Raw genomic sequence first — 18,529 nt, forward strand, 5'->3', positions numbered from 1 at the left:
ATTACTAAGAGAAAAATCACCAAATTTGGAAATAAGACAAAATGATGACTGCTTGACCTTTCAATGTCACATTAAGCATCATCTAAAACAGTTTTTATCTTAAGGATTATTATATTCTCTATAAGAATATTCCTATTGTATTTTATATCTCCATAAAGTTATCTTACAGAAAACTTACCAGACACAAATGATCTTATGTCCAGAGTAGATATAAACAATTTCTATCAGTAAAGATAATTCAAAAGATTAGAATCATTATTTCCCAGTAAGATATAAACTATGTTGTTTAGCTTAGCAATTTAATTTCTATATTCTTTCTTTTTAAATCTTTCCTCTTTTTTTTGAACCAGCTTCACTATATTGCTCGTTTCCTCATTAGTAAGTTAATCACAACTTTTCCATGAACTCATTATCCCTGTAAGAATTATATTGTTGCATTTATGTTGTTTTGTGTGAGAATTATATTTCTTTCATCTGAGAGTTATGTTTTGACAATTTAAAAATTAAATAATCTAGTTATTTTATTTACTACCCAAACCATTATGATGGTATACTATACATAAGGATATCATACATAAAGATGTAATCCCTAAGTAAGTTAATTTTTAGAAATGTTTACGGATAAGGCCAAGTTGATTTAGTCATCTTAGGAAATAGGTGAACAGATGCCTAGAAGATGCAGTACTCAATTCGTTGTACAGAATATTCTGCACAGGACTCCTGAAGAGCCAGCATTGGCTCTTGAATTTACAGTAATATATCATAGATTGTTCTGATTGTCTGCTTTTATAAGCTCTGTATATTTATTTGCAAATAGCTGCTGATTATATGAAAACTTATCTGGCACAATGCAAAGTAACACCATGTATTTATTTCTATCACTAGCAAGTAGGTAAACAAACATCTTTAGCAGGGAAAAGCATACTGTACAAAAGGAAAATAAAGAATGTCTTTGATGGTTGATTGAATCCTAGATGTTCATTACTGGTACTCAAAATTTTGATGTTATGAAACATGTTGATAAAACTTTCCCAAGATTTCTGTTACAATTTCCTCCTGAACAGAAGTCATCATGTTAAAACAACTTATAGGATTGTGGCTTGTGTTGTTATTTTTGATGTCTTCCTTCCAGACAAAAGACATTTAAAACATAATCCAAAGTAAATGCTTATAATTTTATTGATTTGTATTATTAGCCCATCTTAAAATAATCAATTATTTAAAATTATTATGAAGGGTGGTGTGTGCCAATAAGCAGTACTCTTTTCTCTGGGTGTTTATACATTTAAGAAGTATTACAATATATTTCTGTATGACATCATATCCTATGAGTTTAAATAGCAACAGAGCTTCATTTCGGTCCTTGTCTTGAAAAAAAAAAGTTTTTGTTGACTATAAAACATTTTAGAGTTTGTTTTCGAGGTTCAATTGGTTGGAAGAGGAAAAACAAATGGGGGAAGTTTTAGTGCCTTTATATTTGAGTACAGGTCAGTGGGCATAGCGTGGGAAGCAGACATTAAGGAGGGGCCTAGTGTAAAACACATGCTCATCTTTCTAATCAATTATGGAAGGGATAATTTATCTACCTTTAGTTTATTAGGGTGAGGACATTTATTTGAATTAAAGGATATGCTCCTGAAAGTTGTGTTTGTACCAAACTTTAGTTTAATGAGGTAACATTTAAAATGTCCCCAAAAATGGTACATCATCAAGAATCCAATGTCTTCAAAAGCAAATGACAACCCATTTCTTCTTGGACTCTAAACTTCTAGTGAGATAACAGTGCTTGAAAGAAGTTAGATGACTCAGGCCACAAAGGCATCGAGAAAAGCTTCCCTGCGCTTTTGCTTGGGGACAACATAACACCAAAGTTAAAGCTTCACTATTGTCTTTAGATATGAAACTGTCAAGAAAATCATCACCAGCTGGCAGCAGTTCTAAAAAACAGATTTTTTTTCTCTGCTTTTGAAAATACTAAAGTACCAATTGCTGTCATGGGCCAGTGATGTAAGAATAACAGACAATGTACTCTAATTGTGTTCTTCAGTTATGATAAACATTTGTCATTGATAATGAAGTCACTTACCTTAACTTCATGTTTGAATGCATGTAGAAAGTATGATTGGTGGGTTACAACTTAAGGATTAATACATGACAGGAAAAACTACAGGAATTTCATTCTCTAAAAATTCTGTGAGTCATTGAGGTTCACTTGCATTAGGCTTTCAAGTTTTGATTTTAACTTTATTAGATATTTTTAGCACCTTTTTTGAAGTCACTACAACTCATAACATAACAAAGCCTTTCCACTAAATATATTATCTCATTTTTGAATGTATCACTGGTAATAACAGATGTATTTCTCCAATAATTCCAGTAGAATTATATTAAGAAAATGGGAAGATTTTCTGTCAAGAGGTCTAAAATATATAATGAACTTTAATGTGACAACTAAAGGTTCAGAAAATACCTCCAAATAAGAAAACATTTATAATAAAGCAAACTTGTAACTTCATTGACTGTACATCTGTGAAAACATCAAGAGTAGGTACCAAAAATTTAACTTTCTTTTGTGTCTTCTATTGCTCTTGCCCAGTTCTGAGTCCAGAATCAGTACTCAACAGACATGAATAAACTCACTCAAAAAACCAACCACAAGGAACATACAGTAAAAACCTGCATTTTGTCAGGTGCATCTTCAGCAATTTATAAGATGATATTAAGAGCAACTGGGAATACTGTACTTCCTGTGGTGGTCTTTATTAGCACAACAAAAGTTCATGCTGTCTTTTTAAAAATATAAGAAAATCATAATTAACATGTTGAATTAACTAAACAAAATGAATAGTTGGGGCAGATTTTTATAGAGGCAATTTTTTTTTTTAGATGGACTTTCCACTCTTGTTGCCCAGTCTGGAGTATAATGGTGCAATCTCGGTTCACCGCAACCTCTGCCTCCTGGGTTCAAGCGATTCTCCTGCCTCAGCCTCCCAAGTAGCTGGGATTACAGGTATGTGCTGCCATGCCCACCTAATTTTGTATTTTTAGTAGAGATGGGGTTTATCCATGTTGATCAGGCTGGTTTGAACTCCTGACCTCAGGTGATCCACTTGCCTCAGCCTCCCAAAGTGCTGGGATTATAGGCATGAGCCACTGTACCCGGCCTAGAAGCAAGTTTTAAAGTGATATTCCAATACCAGCTTCAGTCAAGTGGAAGTTTTTCAACTTTATCCAAATATTCAGATGCCAGTGGATATAAAGAAACAGTATTGACTTATTTATTGTGTAAAATGCCTAAGTTCCTAATGGAATATTTGGGGTTTTTTAACAGAGTAATAAACAAAACAGTAGTGGCACAATAAAAAAAAAATTATCACAAAAACAACTTTTGGAGATCCCACCATTACATTTATGCATGTACCAACCTCCCTGTCCATGCAGTCTGTTTTGGCAATTTTGAATACGAACGTGAATTATTCATTTATTTTCTAAAGTCATCTTCTGCACTTGGGTATTAGATCCTATCTTCTTTTACCTGTTCACCTATTAAAGAACTATTTCCAGCTATTTCAACCTTTCTCTTCTGTTAGATTAATATAGTCCTCCCTACTGCATCATCCTCCTTAGCAAAGAAACATGCACTTTCACCCATACTAAATGAAAACAAAAACAAGGGCTTTCTATTAATTCAACATCTTTTGCCAGTAATTATCTTTTTTTTTTCTGGTCCCCTTTATAGCAAAGCTCCCCCAAATGTTTTCATACACAGTTCTCCAATTATTTCTTCCTATTCTTTCTTAAATTTATTCTATCAGGCGCTCACGCCCATTTCTTCACCAAAACTACTCTCATCAATATCACTACTGACCAGGGCAAGCTTCATGGTCATGCAATACTCTCTCCCTAGTTTACTCTACCCTCTGTAGTTGCACAGGGGCCATTCCTTACAAAGGCTCTGAGTTTTGTTGAATATTCTCTCACCATCTTGATATTCTTATTCCTTGAACAAGGAAGCTTCGAGTTTTCTTTTTGCTATGGGCCCCACAAATTATATAGCTCCCTTTTCATATCAGTGACTTTCATGTTGCTAAAGCCAATGGTCAATCCACTACATGTATTTGCTGTGGTTTGTATATTTGTCCCCTTCAAACTTCAGGTTGAAATTTGATCCCCAAACACTGTGGTAGGCCTGATGGGAAATGTTTGAATTATGGGGGTGTCTCCCTCATGAACAGATTAATGCCCTCCTTTGAGGGTGAATGAGTTCTTACTTCATTAATTCCTGCAAGAGGACATTGTTAGAATGAGCCTGGTACCTACCCCCTCTCTCTCTTGCTTGCTCTTCTGGCATGTGATATCTGTACACATTGGGCTCCCCTTTGCCATCTGCCATGAGTGGAAGCAGGCTTAGGCCCTCACCAGAAGCTGAGCAGATGCCAGCACCATGCTTCTTGTACATCTTGCAGAACTGTGAGCTAAATAAACCTCTTCACTTTATAAATTATTCAGTCTCAGATAATCTTTCATAGCAACACAAAACAGACTAAAACAACATCAAACTTGACTTATCAATAGCATATTATAAGGTCAATTACTCCCTCCTTTTTGATATATTTCTGTTTACTTGGCTTCTAATATACTTTACTCCTTTTTCTATCTCAGAGACTCCCTTTTGGTTTTTTGCATCTCCTGGTTTCTCAGATTTACAAATTTGGACCCAATTTTTTCTTCTATTCCCTTTGCTAGATGAGCTCAGCCAATCTCACAGTTCTAAATACCATCTATATGCTAATGATCATCTAACTCCCAACTCCCTCCTCAGCTCCAACAGTCTACTTGACCTTTCTATTTGGATCTTAAATGTAGCATGCCCAAAATGTAACTGCTTTTCTTTCCTACACCAAATCTGATCTACCAATCATCTTCCCCAGTGTCTATGGCAGATATTCTTCCAGTTGCTCAGGCTAGTCATCTTGGAATAATACTTGACCCTTCTCTTTCTTTCATATCCCACATCCAAGCAATCTAGTTTGTTCTACCTTCAAAATGTTATCTGAAATTTAAATTACTTCCTGTACTTCTTACCTCTTACAGAGATTACTGAATTGGCCTCCTCCCTGGTCTCCTGGCTTCTATCCTTGTCTCCTTACGTTTCATGATTACTTTAAACACGGTAGGGAATGGTCCCATTAAAACAAATCACATAGCACCCTTGTGCTCAAACACTAAATTACTTCCCTATTTCCCACAGAATAAAATCTGTAGTCTCTAAGGTGGCCTGCAGTGTTCTAAATGGTCTGACTTCTTCCCACCTTGTCTCTGTGTGCATTTAAAAATACTTTTTCTTTCCTTTATTGGCCTTCTTGATATTCTTCTAATTTACTAGATACACTCTTTCACCTTAGGGTCTATCTTCTTTGTTCCCTCTTTTAAATTTTAGCTCAAATGAAACCTACTACTTAGCCTATTGAATATGGTTCCATCCAGCCCACTTTGCCTTAATGCTAATCCAGAACACTTATTGCTCTCTAACATGTACTGTTATTAATATATTTGCTTATTTTGTATGTTTATTGTCTGACTTTCTTCCATATAGACAGGGGTGTGGGAGTGTTTTCTTTCATTGATCTATCTCAAATGTCTGGACTAGAGCCCAGTACATAGTAAATACTCAATTAAAATTTTTTTACTAAATTGATATTGTTTAATGAAACCTGGGTTTGTACTATATAAATATTACCAATGAATAACAAAACAACAGCAATGCTGATTTCACTAGAGAAAAAATCATCAAGGTAATTGTAAAAACATATAATTATAGAAAATGTACCATCATGATAACTAAACTCATGCTTTACAATATCACTGATATATATATATATATATATATATATATATATATATACGTGAATATATATTATTTTAAGCATACATCAATTACATTGAGTAGTAACTACTATGTAGAAAGAAAATGTGTAAGTGCTGAAGAAAATACCATCAGTTCCATATTATATTAGCTTTAAAAACTAGTGTGTAATCATGGTGGTGGCAGACACTGCTTTCACGTCAGAGGTGGTACACATTCTGAGAAAAAGTCTGTGGTGTATTCATGGGTTTGGGATCATAAATACTCCTGAGAAACTGCTTACAGTTTAGTGCTTGTGTAGTTTTAACTTGGAAATTGGCTTTCTAGTTATGGAAATAACTCAAGCGATTTCTATTATATTTGTTAACATTTTCTGTTTGTTTTTATTAAGTAGTAAGTTGGGAGAAGAACCAGCTGTTGGTTCATGTAAGTATTTTATATAAATACTACATTTATGAAAGATGGTCTTAGGACTACTGACATCCTGTATCTATTAGGTAACAGTATTATAAAACTAGAAATAAGATTTCATTATAAAATTTCTTTTGTATACAAATTGTTTTTTAATTCATTAGTATGATCAACTGTGACATGAAAAAGCTCCTTTCTTCCATCTATTGTTCTATTTTATTTTCTACTCCTAGCATTTTCACTTTAAAATATGACATGGAGAGGACTATAAGGTCATCTTGGACATTGTCAAACATGAACTCCAGCTACTTTTAATAGTTTTGACATTTCTTTGTTCATGAAAGGGTAAATTTCTTCATAGCAGTATATTTTAAAAACAACACAACTGGACTTGGGGTTACAAAGATGAAGAATAAAAGTACAAAGTAATTTACAATATGCTGAAAAATAGGGTTTATTTCTCTTCTGTGCCAGTGTTCTTAGTCTTGAGCAATTTGGCTCAGAAGGAATCAGACAGGTGCAACAGCCGTGATTCTGCTGGGCTTCCTAGTAGAGTTCAAGATAGACTGGGACCCAAGACAAAACCCAGAGGAAAAGCAACTAACCTCAGCCCTTGCCCAATTTCCTCCCTGCCAGTTATCAGAGTTCACTATTGTTCAAGCTCCAGGGGTCAGACTATGGCAATCTACCAGTGGAATTTATTCTCAATAAGTGTTTTGTTTGGCTTGCAGTATTGAAAAAAAAAAAGTAAGCAACTAACATTTAAAACTTAGGAAATTTTATATAAAATTCCCTTTGTCCAGTTTTTATTAAAAACTGAGAATCTGGCAAACCAAAATAAGCATTCTCCCTTGGCAATATGCTTAGGGTTGAAGAAATACTACTTATTTTATTTTGTACAATTGGAATTACCTGGCATTTATTTGACAAGTAATTGCCACATTCTCATTTAGAAACCAGATTTAAAATATACACAAACTGAGGATGCAGCAAACTACCATGGCATGTGTATACCTATGTAACAGTCCTGCATGATTTACACATGTATCCCCAGCTACTTGGGAGGCTGAGGCAGGGGAATCACTTGAACCGGGGAGGCAGAAGTTGCAGTGAGCCGAGATCGAGCCACTGCACTCCAACCTGGCAACAGAGCAAGACTCCGTATCAAAAAAAAAAAAAAAGAAAGAAAGAAAAGAAAAAGAAAATTAATGGGAATTATCAGAAGAAGATAGCAGTTTGGCTTTGGTTAAAATATGACAGGACAACTGAAACAACGGAGAAAGACTACCTTTCTGCTTGTGGAATGAGCTCTCTAGTTCCCAGAGTCTCTTCCCAGCTGGCTGCATCCATGAAAACTACTTGCCTATTCCTTTGTGTCCTTGTATATTCTTTTTCTGGACTCCTGCTTTGTCTGCACAGAGATGGGAGACCCAGAGGTGACAGCAGGGTGACAATGCTGATTAACTCACTTTTCTCTCCTCAAATAAGGGTAAACAGCTGATGGCAACATATCCCTCTTCTAATGGGATTCTGACAGTCCTGGGTGAGAACATGTAAATTATTTATCTGAAGGGTGGTCCTTGATGCAAGAATCAAGTTCTACATAGGAGGAGGAATCACATTAAATGTTATTATTACAGTCTTATCTAGAGAACATTACTTCCAGCTGCAAAGCAAGGGCATTCCCATTATGAAAGCCTCTCAAAGACTCTGCCATTTTCAAAACAGGGAAAGAAAAAGGGAGAAAAAGAAGGAAAAAAAAAAGCTAATTAGAAGGATCTGTTCCTTAATTTGGGCTCCCAAAAATAAGAAATGAAGATTGTGTAATGAGGGGAGAGACTAATGATTTTGAAAATTTCCAAACAAATCTTCTGAAACAATCAATTATTTACATAGTTTGTGTTCTGTCAAAGTGTTCTTCCTTCTGGTGAAAAAGATGCAGGTGATTCTTCTCAATGTCCTTTCCTATCTGAATCTCTCTTTTCTGCCTCATTTTTCTTTCAAAGTCATCTTTCAGGGAACTTGCTCTGATTAATTCGATTTTAACCAAACAAACAATATATTAGATATACTAAACTTTTTGAGATGATCAATTAGGATCTTTGCATCATATTCACATAGGTATACTGAATTCAAAGTTAAACTTCATAAGCAGGAGTTTTTACATATTGCAACACAATTATTACCCAATACTCAACACTCAATATTTGGTACTCGATAAATATTTTTGAAATAAACACAATTTTTATTGTTAATCTTTCTGAAGAAACTAGTATATATCTTTTTACACAAAATCTATCAATAAGAGATGGATTGGTTAAAGAAAAAAAGCAAAGCTAAACAAAATAAGTTGAGAGAATCCAGGCTTTATCAATATGAGTAATAATTTTTTAGAATGGTGATTTGATTTCACCATCTCAATTCAGCAGAGCTCATATATATTTATTACAATGATCTGTATTTCCTATTGCTAGATGGATGAAAGTGAATCCATATAAACCATACCAACGCCATTATGTGTAACTGGTGGTAAAACTTTATTATTCAAGTTTAGATGTAACAGACATCTTTGCTGCCTGAAGATTGTTTGCATAAGAAATACACCAAGAACATGTTTGTGAGTAGAAATGAACATGCACTATGAAAACAAAATAAAATAAAACAAAAAAATTTCATGTGTTGTAAGAACAGAACTATTATAGCCAACATTCTAATATTCAAATCAGGACTACAAATTGAATTCTTTTTCTTAGCAACATGAAATCATTCCACATGAAAGACATTTTCTGCTGGTGAATATTGCTGTAAGTTAATTTTACATTGGCATTTTGAGATGTTCCCCCCACCCCGCATGCCTCCCCCAAAATTTTCCATGTGGTTGTCAAATAGTCCACCCTAAGGAATTTGGCATTTATTATTGTGATATTTGCCTTATTGGTAGCCATTAAGAAACTATGGTTTTATCAGCCTAGTAATAGTTTTGCATCTTCATAGTCAACACTATTGGCTGCCTAGTTGATATTTACAGCTCATCTTTAAGAAAAATGACACCAACCTTTCTTGGCCCATGGGAACTGACAGTTTATATAATCCCCTTGGCCACATAATAATACTTGGCACTAGTATGGTGCCTTTCAACCAAGGATCTCAAAGTGCTTTACAAACAAATACTACATTACCATTATTATTATTAATATTATTATTATTAATATATTTTTTTTCCATTTTACAGCTGAGGAACCTGAGGCACAAAAAGAAAAAGTGATATGCTGCAGTCCATATGTGAGGAAAACAACAAGGGGAAAACCAGAATTGAGTGTTGGGACTCTACGGACTAGAAGGACGATTTTCTCTGATAAAGGCTAAACATTATTTCCATGGTAAAGTTATTCTTGTTTTTCTCTGGTGCAGGACAGAGTGAAGCTGACAGCTCTCCCTTTCAAGAGAACACATGAACGTACATTATCTAGTTTCCATGTGTGGATTACTCTTGAATTTCACATTTTCTTCATCCCTGACCTGACATAACTTCTGCCCTAGCATATTCCAGAAGTTCTAATTACTGCAATTAACTGGGATGCTTTCTAAGCAACTGTGCCACTTTCAGGAACATGTGAGTCCACTGTCTATGAAACAGTATTGAAAAATCAAAAGGAAGTGCTCTGTGAAGAAGCCATGCCTCTGCCCTTGGCCAAGTCTTTCTTTGGGAAAATAACGCTGCCCTAAAAGTCCCGATGGGTGTCCTTCTATCTTCTTCTCCTCATTTGCCTGCTGATAGAATTCCACCTAACAGTACCTACCTTTGGTTAGAATATTTAGTTTTATACTCAGGTTGCATTTCAATTCCTCAATTTTCTCCTGTATATTGGAGAGTCAGCAAGCTTTCACCTTGCTGGCTCACCAAAGATGACTTAAGTGTTTGTTTGTTGTTGTTGTTGCTGTTGTTTGTTTTTTGCCCAACCCAGAAACAGTAACTAAAGTTGAGCTCCTCTCAACTTTAGGCAAAAGGCTGGCATACAGCACAGAAGCAGACCACCAGCATCTTTACTCCACATTTCCACCACTGGATGGCAGATATTCCCCCTCTAGAAATGCATTAATTTTATTTACTAAACAGGCAGCAGTTCACAGGTCTCAGGACTGGTCACTTTGTGATGTTTTACAGCCACACAGCAGGAGGCTAATAATTATTTTAATAGCCATACTGAGACTGTTCAGTTTATTAAGAAAAATGTATTTCCTCAGGCATTTAAAAATATATATACATTTAATATTTTTGGAGCTGTATTTGCATTGGATCATAATAGATTATGTGCACATGTGCAATTATAAACATAATGTGCTACCACAGGCTTCAACAAAGAGCTGTTAAAGATACTTTTTTCCCTTCTCATTAATATTACCTTAGAAAAGAATCCCCATGCTTGTTTTCTAAAAATCTACCTTTACTAAAACAGAACAGTTTAGAACAGAACATTACTATCTTAAAAGTTGATTAAAAAAAAAAATCTCAACATGTCATGTAGAGAGAATTGGGCACACTCTTTTCCTTTTGAACTAGAGAGTTATCTATTAGAGCTCCATCCTTTTCTCATATACTTGGATTCATGTAGTGTCTCTCTATCCACAACGTTCTGAGGTGGGTTGGCGCTTTATGATTTTTCTATCCCAAACAACAGAATGAATACAGAGGTGAGTGATGAGAAAAAGAATGAGAAAAGGAAGAGTGAGACTGCATGAGCTGGCCCTGGCCTGAAGTTTGATCCAAAGTTCTATTTAAAATATAGAGAAATAATTTTAAAAGATTTTCAGTTTTTAAATGGCATATAATTTTAACTGTCACATCGTTTTCATCACAGGAGAAGCCTTTTCCAAGAGAGAAAATTCCTAAATCATCATGAAAATCCTCATTAATAAAAGGTTCCGTACCATAGCTCATTTAAAATTACAATTTAAGATAAAATAATTCAGAAATCTTAAATTAAAAAAATAAATTTAATAATATATTTTGAGAGACGGAATAAAGGCTTTAATAAGTCAAAAAATAAGGAGTATTTAGTGTTATAATAAATTTTGTCTCTTTTTTAAAAAGCCCAACCTCTTCTCCACCAAAATATGTATAATAATGAAAGCAAAAATGAATAAAATTATCAATAATAAAGAAGTATGGAATAAGATCTATTGTGTCAATGCTATCCAAAAATATTCTACTAAAAAGTAGACTGACCATAAATATTCCAAGAATAGTGATAGGTATTTTCCAATGCTAGTCATTACTACTATGTCTGTCTGAGGAAAAAAAAAAAATCGAATGAAAATAAAAAGGCATACATGCCAAAAATTAAAAAAAAAACAAAACCCTATTTGCGTCCCACACGCTAGAGAAATTGCTTAATGAGTAATTTTGCCCCAAAATTAATACTTGTCATATTGCCCAAGTTAACCAAACTTCTGGTGTTTTGCTGATTTAAGCAGTTCACATAGATAAGGTTGCTTGAGGATTGCCATGATGCATTTTGTTATTCTTTTTACTAAGAAAATTAAATATTGTGGTTTGGGGAATCTCCTCTCTTTTTTAGATCTTTAATTGTCACCTCTCAAGTCTGGCTATATATTTTGAGATGCATCCATCAACATTCCTAAGGAAGATAAATTACATCACATAATTTGAATATCAAAGCTCCTCATTCCACTTCTTTATTTCAGTTCATGTGAATATTAGAGCTATGCAACAGGTGAGATCAGAATAAGGCCCATTAACAATGAAACTGAAGCAGAGGACTTAGTCCTGATTTCTGTCTCTTGCTTTCTCATTTCTCTTTTTTTAATATGCAAACAAAAAATGCAAGAATGAAAATGACAACACAACATCAGAAAGACATTTTTTAACTTCATTCGCTACAACAGTCACGAACTGGTTGAATTCTACCTGCCATCCAACTTTAAGAAATGAAGACCCGGCACTGTGAAAAAGAAACAAAACCCAAACAAAACAAAACGATACAAAGCAACTGCGAATTAATGTAAAAACGGAGTGCAAATGCAACTACAGAATGCAATAAAAACATCAGCGTTGCAGATTCCAGCAACACTTATCAAAATAATTTCTGAAATGTTTCATATGAAACATAGACAAAGCAATAAAAAGAGGATATATGTTTATCATCTTAAGCATAACAATGTGAGTTAAGAGCTTAAAAATTAAAAAAAAAAAAAGTACTTGGAATGAATAGTGCTACCCTTTTTTTCCTAAGTAGGCATAAAAATATTTTCATTTCCTTCTTGTTTTCCATACCATTATAGCAAGAACTTTCATTTGTTTCATGTTACCGTTTACAACTTTAATGCACACACACACACACACACACACACACACAAAAGGATATCTACTGCAATAGAAATAGTTGCTTCATTACCTTGTTTGCTACATTTGCAAATGTAAACAGCTAGGCAGAGCCAGAACTGACTCTAATGCATGATGGAATATCTTTGTTGCATACGTACACTGTAGAAAATAATTATTCAATATGTCAGGCACCATTATTTGAAATGTAATACATTAATATTTACTAGAAAAATAAGTTTTTTTTCCTATTTGTTCTCCCAACTTCTTTAATGAAATAAGTTAATCTGACAGTGCATCCAGTAGCTTGTAATATCTTCTACATCTCCGTGGCAAAAAATAAACTACTGGTTGGGACAATATAATGCAAATTATTAAAGTCAGTCCTTGTACATACATCCTTGTAGCAAGCATTGAGGCTCGACTAACAGCACCTTTAACCAATTATTTAATGTTCAGTTATTTAGCCCTATTTCCCTGAGCAGTTATGCTGAGGAGCTTTCCCTTCATGGATAGTTTTTACAAAGCCTTAAGTATTAAAAGTACTATGAGGACATACTTCTAAGAATCCTATTTAATGCTACTTAACTAAACCTGTATACATTTAATGAAGGGATTGACTGGTACATAAACCAACTGTCAGTCTGTGGTAACGTAACCTTAGACACTGCCTGACCACAAAGTTTGGAAATTATATTTAACCAAAAGAAAATAAATAAATACAGCAGGTTACCTTGTGAAGAAATGCCATGTGTCCTAAACAAATTAAACCCATGGTCTGACATTTGTATCCATCTATGGTTTTGAATTCAGGGGATTCCTTTAGTTATAATGTGCCAAGTGAGATTAGCAAACCAACAGGAAGCTTAGAAAAGCAAATCCATACTGGTTCATTACACACAAGAAAGAAATACCTGGCTAAAATGAAATCACTACAGAAGCATCAAGGACATTGTTTTTTAAAGTGGATATATGTGTGGACAAAATGAACCTGAACTGCTAACAAAAGGACTACTGAGTATTTGAACATCTAAAGGACAAAAATATCAGAGAGGGTGTGCATGTGTATGTACAGGCAGGGCTGGCTAAAAACAGCGTGCCACCATCTATCACGTTTCTTGCTGTACTCTAACCAAGCCTAACCACAGCTCGCGTTTCTAGGTCAAAATCTGAAATACAGCCAATGAGAGGAGACGAAATTGAGAGGGCACCATTTTTCTTTCATTGCCCTGGACCTTCAATTTCTCCTCCTCTGCCTAGGGTTTCATGAGACTTATAAATTTAGGAAAAACAATTTATGGGTTTTGGAACAAATGGTCCAATGGCCAGCCCAATACTGCTTTAGTATCATAATGTAAACCCTTTCACATTCTAGACAGTTTTGGTCTCTTTCTTTACAAACATATTAATTCTAGTCTGGTGATATCTCTTATGGATTATTTCCCCAGTACATATTGGCCAAGATGGTTTTGACTGAATAGGCTTTAAAACGTGATTGTTTACCATCTTCCATTCTTTCTCACTTTTTCATCTTGGTAACCTACTCATCAAAAGAAAGAATAATAAAAGAAGGGAATTTCATGTTGGATAAGGCAGGCTCTATGAAGTATTTTTTTTTAATAGGTCTTCATAAGACATTACAAGCTATTGAATTTCCATCAAGAAAACCTATTTCTATTTAATTGTGCTAAGTGCTAAGGTTTTACTCTTTAGGTTTTCCATTTTTTTCCACTTGTGCATTGTTCCTATGCAGGCCCCTCTGGATATGTGTTGTGAAGTCATATTTGTCCGTGCAAAGATGCTGGCATATGCTGCACTGGAAAGGTCCACTGTCACCATGGCAACTCATATGCAAAGCATACATCACTTCATCCAGAAAGACAATGCCACAGTGCACACATTTTGTTGAAAGTTCATCTTGAGTACTTCTGTCAACTTTCTCCGTTTTTACTACATTCAAGGGACCTTCATTTTTTACATTTGGTGGTGCCTTCGTTTTCTCCTTGGAGGCACCATTTGCAGTTGGCCCAGGTCTGGAATGCTTGATCGCCAAATCTAGAGGAATGTCATTGTCTGATCCAACAGCTGAAAAATGAGGAGGCAGATTGAAGGTGGGATAAGGCACATAGTTTTGGCAAGGATTTGGTAGGCCAGGCACGTGACTCAAGTAGTGCGGATTCCCAGGAACGGAGAGCTTATATTTACTCCAGAACCGCAGCCAATCAGCTTCACTCTGGAAGTCATTATGTACAAAGGGAAGTCCAAAAAGTGGGTACTGGTACTTTTCAATAGGACTGCCTGGTGGTGAATAATTTGGGTGTTTCGCAGGTCTCATGTACTTTTCTATAGGACTGCCTCTCTCAGAACTTCCTTTCCCTTCAGATACAGATGAACTATTTCCTGGATCTCCAGTACTTTCCTGAGGACTTTTTATCTGAATGTGCAAAGGTTGCATCCTTTTGTGAATATCCAGAGTTTGGCCGACCAGGACTGGCTGTTGAGCAGAATGGCTTTTAGTCAATGAACCCTGGGCTTCGTATTTACTTAGACTTGGGAGCGGAATTTCTCTCTGGTGACTTTCAGTTAGATGATCTTCTGACCTCCTCTCTAACGGGCTTCCATTGACTTGCTCCTCACTGCTGCCCCTCTGCTGTTTGTTGAGCTGCTCAGCCTGAAGTGCCTCTGGGTTAAGGCGCTTTCTTGTTCTTCTCCTAATAATCTGCTCACCGTTGTTTTGTTTAATGATGTTTAAAGGCCTGGGAGTCTGCAGAGAACACACACAATACATAAAAGGAAAACATTAAAAAATACATTAAAATGCGTTAAAAATTCCTCACAAATATAAACCATGCTTAAGTTCAAAGCGGGGATAGGCTTTATGTCGTAGGTTCACTCAATCTCCTTTTGCCCTAAGCAGGATCCAAGGAAGTAACCAAATGCACTATTTCAGCCTCATTAAATCATGTCCATCTTTGCAGGGGGGACTGAAAACTTTAATCTATTTGAAAACAGCCTTTCCAAATGCAACAGATTTTGAGATTGCATCATTTAGTTATGAAACTGTGTAGAAAGTTACTTGAAGAGATGTGATTTTTCTGAATTTTTTTTTTTCAGTTTTTGAGTTGTGCACTAAAATGCCAACATAGAATAGTAACATAAGAGATACTGATTGATGATAAGAGTGGACAACTTACACATTGCTATAGGCCGAATACGTTTATACACTGAAGCCCTAAACCACAGTGGGACTGTATCTGGAGACAGCGGTCCTTAGTAGGAAATTAAAGTTAAATGAGGTTGTAAGGGTGGGGCCCTAATCCAATACGACTGTGGCCTTATGAGAAGGGGAAGAGAGAGAGATCTGTCTCCACTATGTGAGGGCACAGATAGAAGATGGCTTAGTCAAGAAGAGAGCGCTCTTCAGAATCCAAGTGTGCTGGAACCCGATCCAGATTTCTAGCCTTCAGAAAGTGAAAACATAAATTTCAATTGTTTAAAGCCACTCAGTTTATGTATTTTGTTATGGCAACCTAAGCAACTAATACATGCATGCTCCTAAATAATAGCAAATATAAATAAAAAATATTAATATCAGAGCACAAATAATCAAAGATAAACTGACAGAATTGTGAGAAAAAATATCAGGTCATCAAGCAATATAGAGGGATTTTTTTCTTCTTCTACTTCTCTCCCTTTAATAATATTTTATATTTGCAATGTAAGATTTTACTTATTAATAGGTGAAGCATTAGTTGTGTGTTGAAATCTAAATTCATGTGTAGCTTTGGTTTAAATATCTGATCTGCCACTCGACTCTTTACTTAAAGTAAGTGCTAACTTTCATTCACCTTAAGTATTTTGTTTAGCTTAAACATTACATGGTTTGTATTTATGGACATGTTTAACAGGTATTTATACAATATGACTTAAATCCATGGATAAGACTAAAAGAAAAACTTCACTTTCGGTTAGAACTCTTTGATGTATAAAATCAAAAGAATAAATTTGATAAATTAATGCATATTTATAGGTTACAAATTTAGGCTTCTCTTTGAATGGGTTAAAGTCTGATTTTTCTAAAAGATTACTGAAATCAGAAAATAATTTATATATAAAACATGACTACAAATAAAAATATAATTTATAAATATAAACTTTATAAAATTATAAACAAATATAAATGTTATAATATAAATATAAATTTAAAAATAAAAATAAATATAAATATAATTTATAAATTATTCCTAGAAGGGATGCACTTCAATTCAAGGCAGTCAGTACCTCTTATATTTTAATCAAGTTCACCTGTAAATCCTTTTTGGAACATTTCTGTTGTTACAAACGTACTTTGAAGTAAAGAAAGATAACACATTTGTTATTGACAATTCATGATTAGTTTAAGAAAGAAAATGCAACATAGCTTGGTTATGCCATGTGCATTTATTTTGCTCAGAAGATCCAGGTTTACAAAGAGTTCATATTAGCTTTATAAACATATGGACTATTTAATTTATATAGTATAAAGAAACCTGATATTTGCATAAATTCCTTTTTTAAACTGTCACAACTTTTGTGTCAGTTTTTGACATGAAATGTGAACATAACCTTTATGCATTTCAGTGGATGGTTTTTAAAACCCTCAAAACTAAAAACATCTTACCTCTGGACAGACGAATATTAAAATAATTTTTAGAAAACAGTTTGTATCATAGTGGTTAAATTACCATAATCTGGCAGAGCAATAGTTTAATTAATTCTTGGCCTATGATTGGCCAGAGTTCAATTAAAATCATTAATGTCAGTTCTCATTAAATGGAAGCTTATTGCTATGCTTAAATGGTGAAGGTTAAAAAAAATAAGGTGGTATGCGGTGGGGGGTGGAATCTTTCTACTAGCGATGTGCTAATAACTAAGGTTTTTACAGTTTACTGCCAATTAGTATTGTTAGCAGCATGCATTTTTAAAGAGTGCTTCCAATAGTCCATTTATGAGAACGTTTTGTCTAAAATTGTATTCCCTGTAGCCGTAATGTATTCACTGGCTTGTGCTAAGAGCTATGGTAAAATGCCAAACAAAATGAAAAAGGCACAGGGAAATAAATTTCTGTTTACTAAATGGGAGATTCCTATTTTAAAGTCAGCTCTTGTCAGCAGATGAACTTTCTAAACTTAAAAAAAAAATCTTTCAGGAAGTTAAATCCATATTCAGATGGAGGATTTGTGAGTTTTAATTTTCTTACAGAATTCTAACAACTAAAATTTGAGGAAAAGTAATTCAAAGGACCTCCATGAGCCAAAGCCAGCTGGAGAGCTTAAAAGACAAAGTATCTTTGCACCTTACTCTACCCTGGTGAGTGTGCTTTTCAGAACTTCAGATACCTCATTGAAATACCCATTGCAGGCACTGCGGCAATTCATGTGATATTCCCTGATCCTAGTTCAGTTCAGTACCATCCTTCCAAATGTGCCCCTCCAGCTCGTAAAGCAGTCCAGATAACACTCGTGAATTCTGAAGGTAAACTAGAAAATACTAATTCTTTCCCTGCCTTATATTTTATACTGAATGTGAAAGTCCTTTTTAATTTTTTAAACTTTTTGCATATTGCCAAAACTTCTAAAAAGTTTCTTTTTTCCTAAAATAATTTCATTGAATTCTGATAACCATTAGTGCAACTATCTGCTGTGAAGTTCCCAGAAATCAATCATCTTCCTCTTTTATATCAAAAGAAGCATAGTGCATTACTAATGACCTCAAACGTATCTCCCCATAACATCTAAGCCCCTTTCACCATAAATCACATGTGCACTCAAAGTGACTGTATTAAACAACCCTGCGGGGGCAGGCACTGCAAGCCAGGGAATGGGACTTATCACACCACAGACCAGGCCAACACTGCTTTATAAAGCTTT

At 34.7% G+C, this 18,529-nt stretch overlaps 1 protein-coding gene across 12 annotated transcripts in view; it reads right to left on the bottom strand.

Moving 5' to 3' along the window:
* Window positions 1–8,790: 8,790 nt before the first annotated feature.
* Window positions 8,791–18,529, bottom strand: part of TRPS1 (transcriptional repressor GATA binding 1) — a 259,287-nt gene continuing 249,548 nt past the window's right edge. For all 12 annotated transcript variants that reach the window (XM_074387076.1, XM_039464616.2, XM_074387073.1 and 9 more), the window contains one exon: window positions 8,791–15,384. In XM_074387076.1, coding sequence (XP_074243177.1) covers window positions 14,323–15,384 — 1,062 coding nt within the window. In that variant the 3' untranslated portion in view covers window positions 8,791–14,322. The remainder of the gene's footprint in view (window positions 15,385–18,529) is intronic.

Source organism: Saimiri boliviensis, chromosome 15, assembly GCF_048565385.1.
Source record: "Saimiri boliviensis isolate mSaiBol1 chromosome 15, mSaiBol1.pri, whole genome shotgun sequence".
Classification (NCBI taxonomy): domain Eukaryota; kingdom Metazoa; phylum Chordata; class Mammalia; order Primates; family Cebidae; genus Saimiri; species Saimiri boliviensis.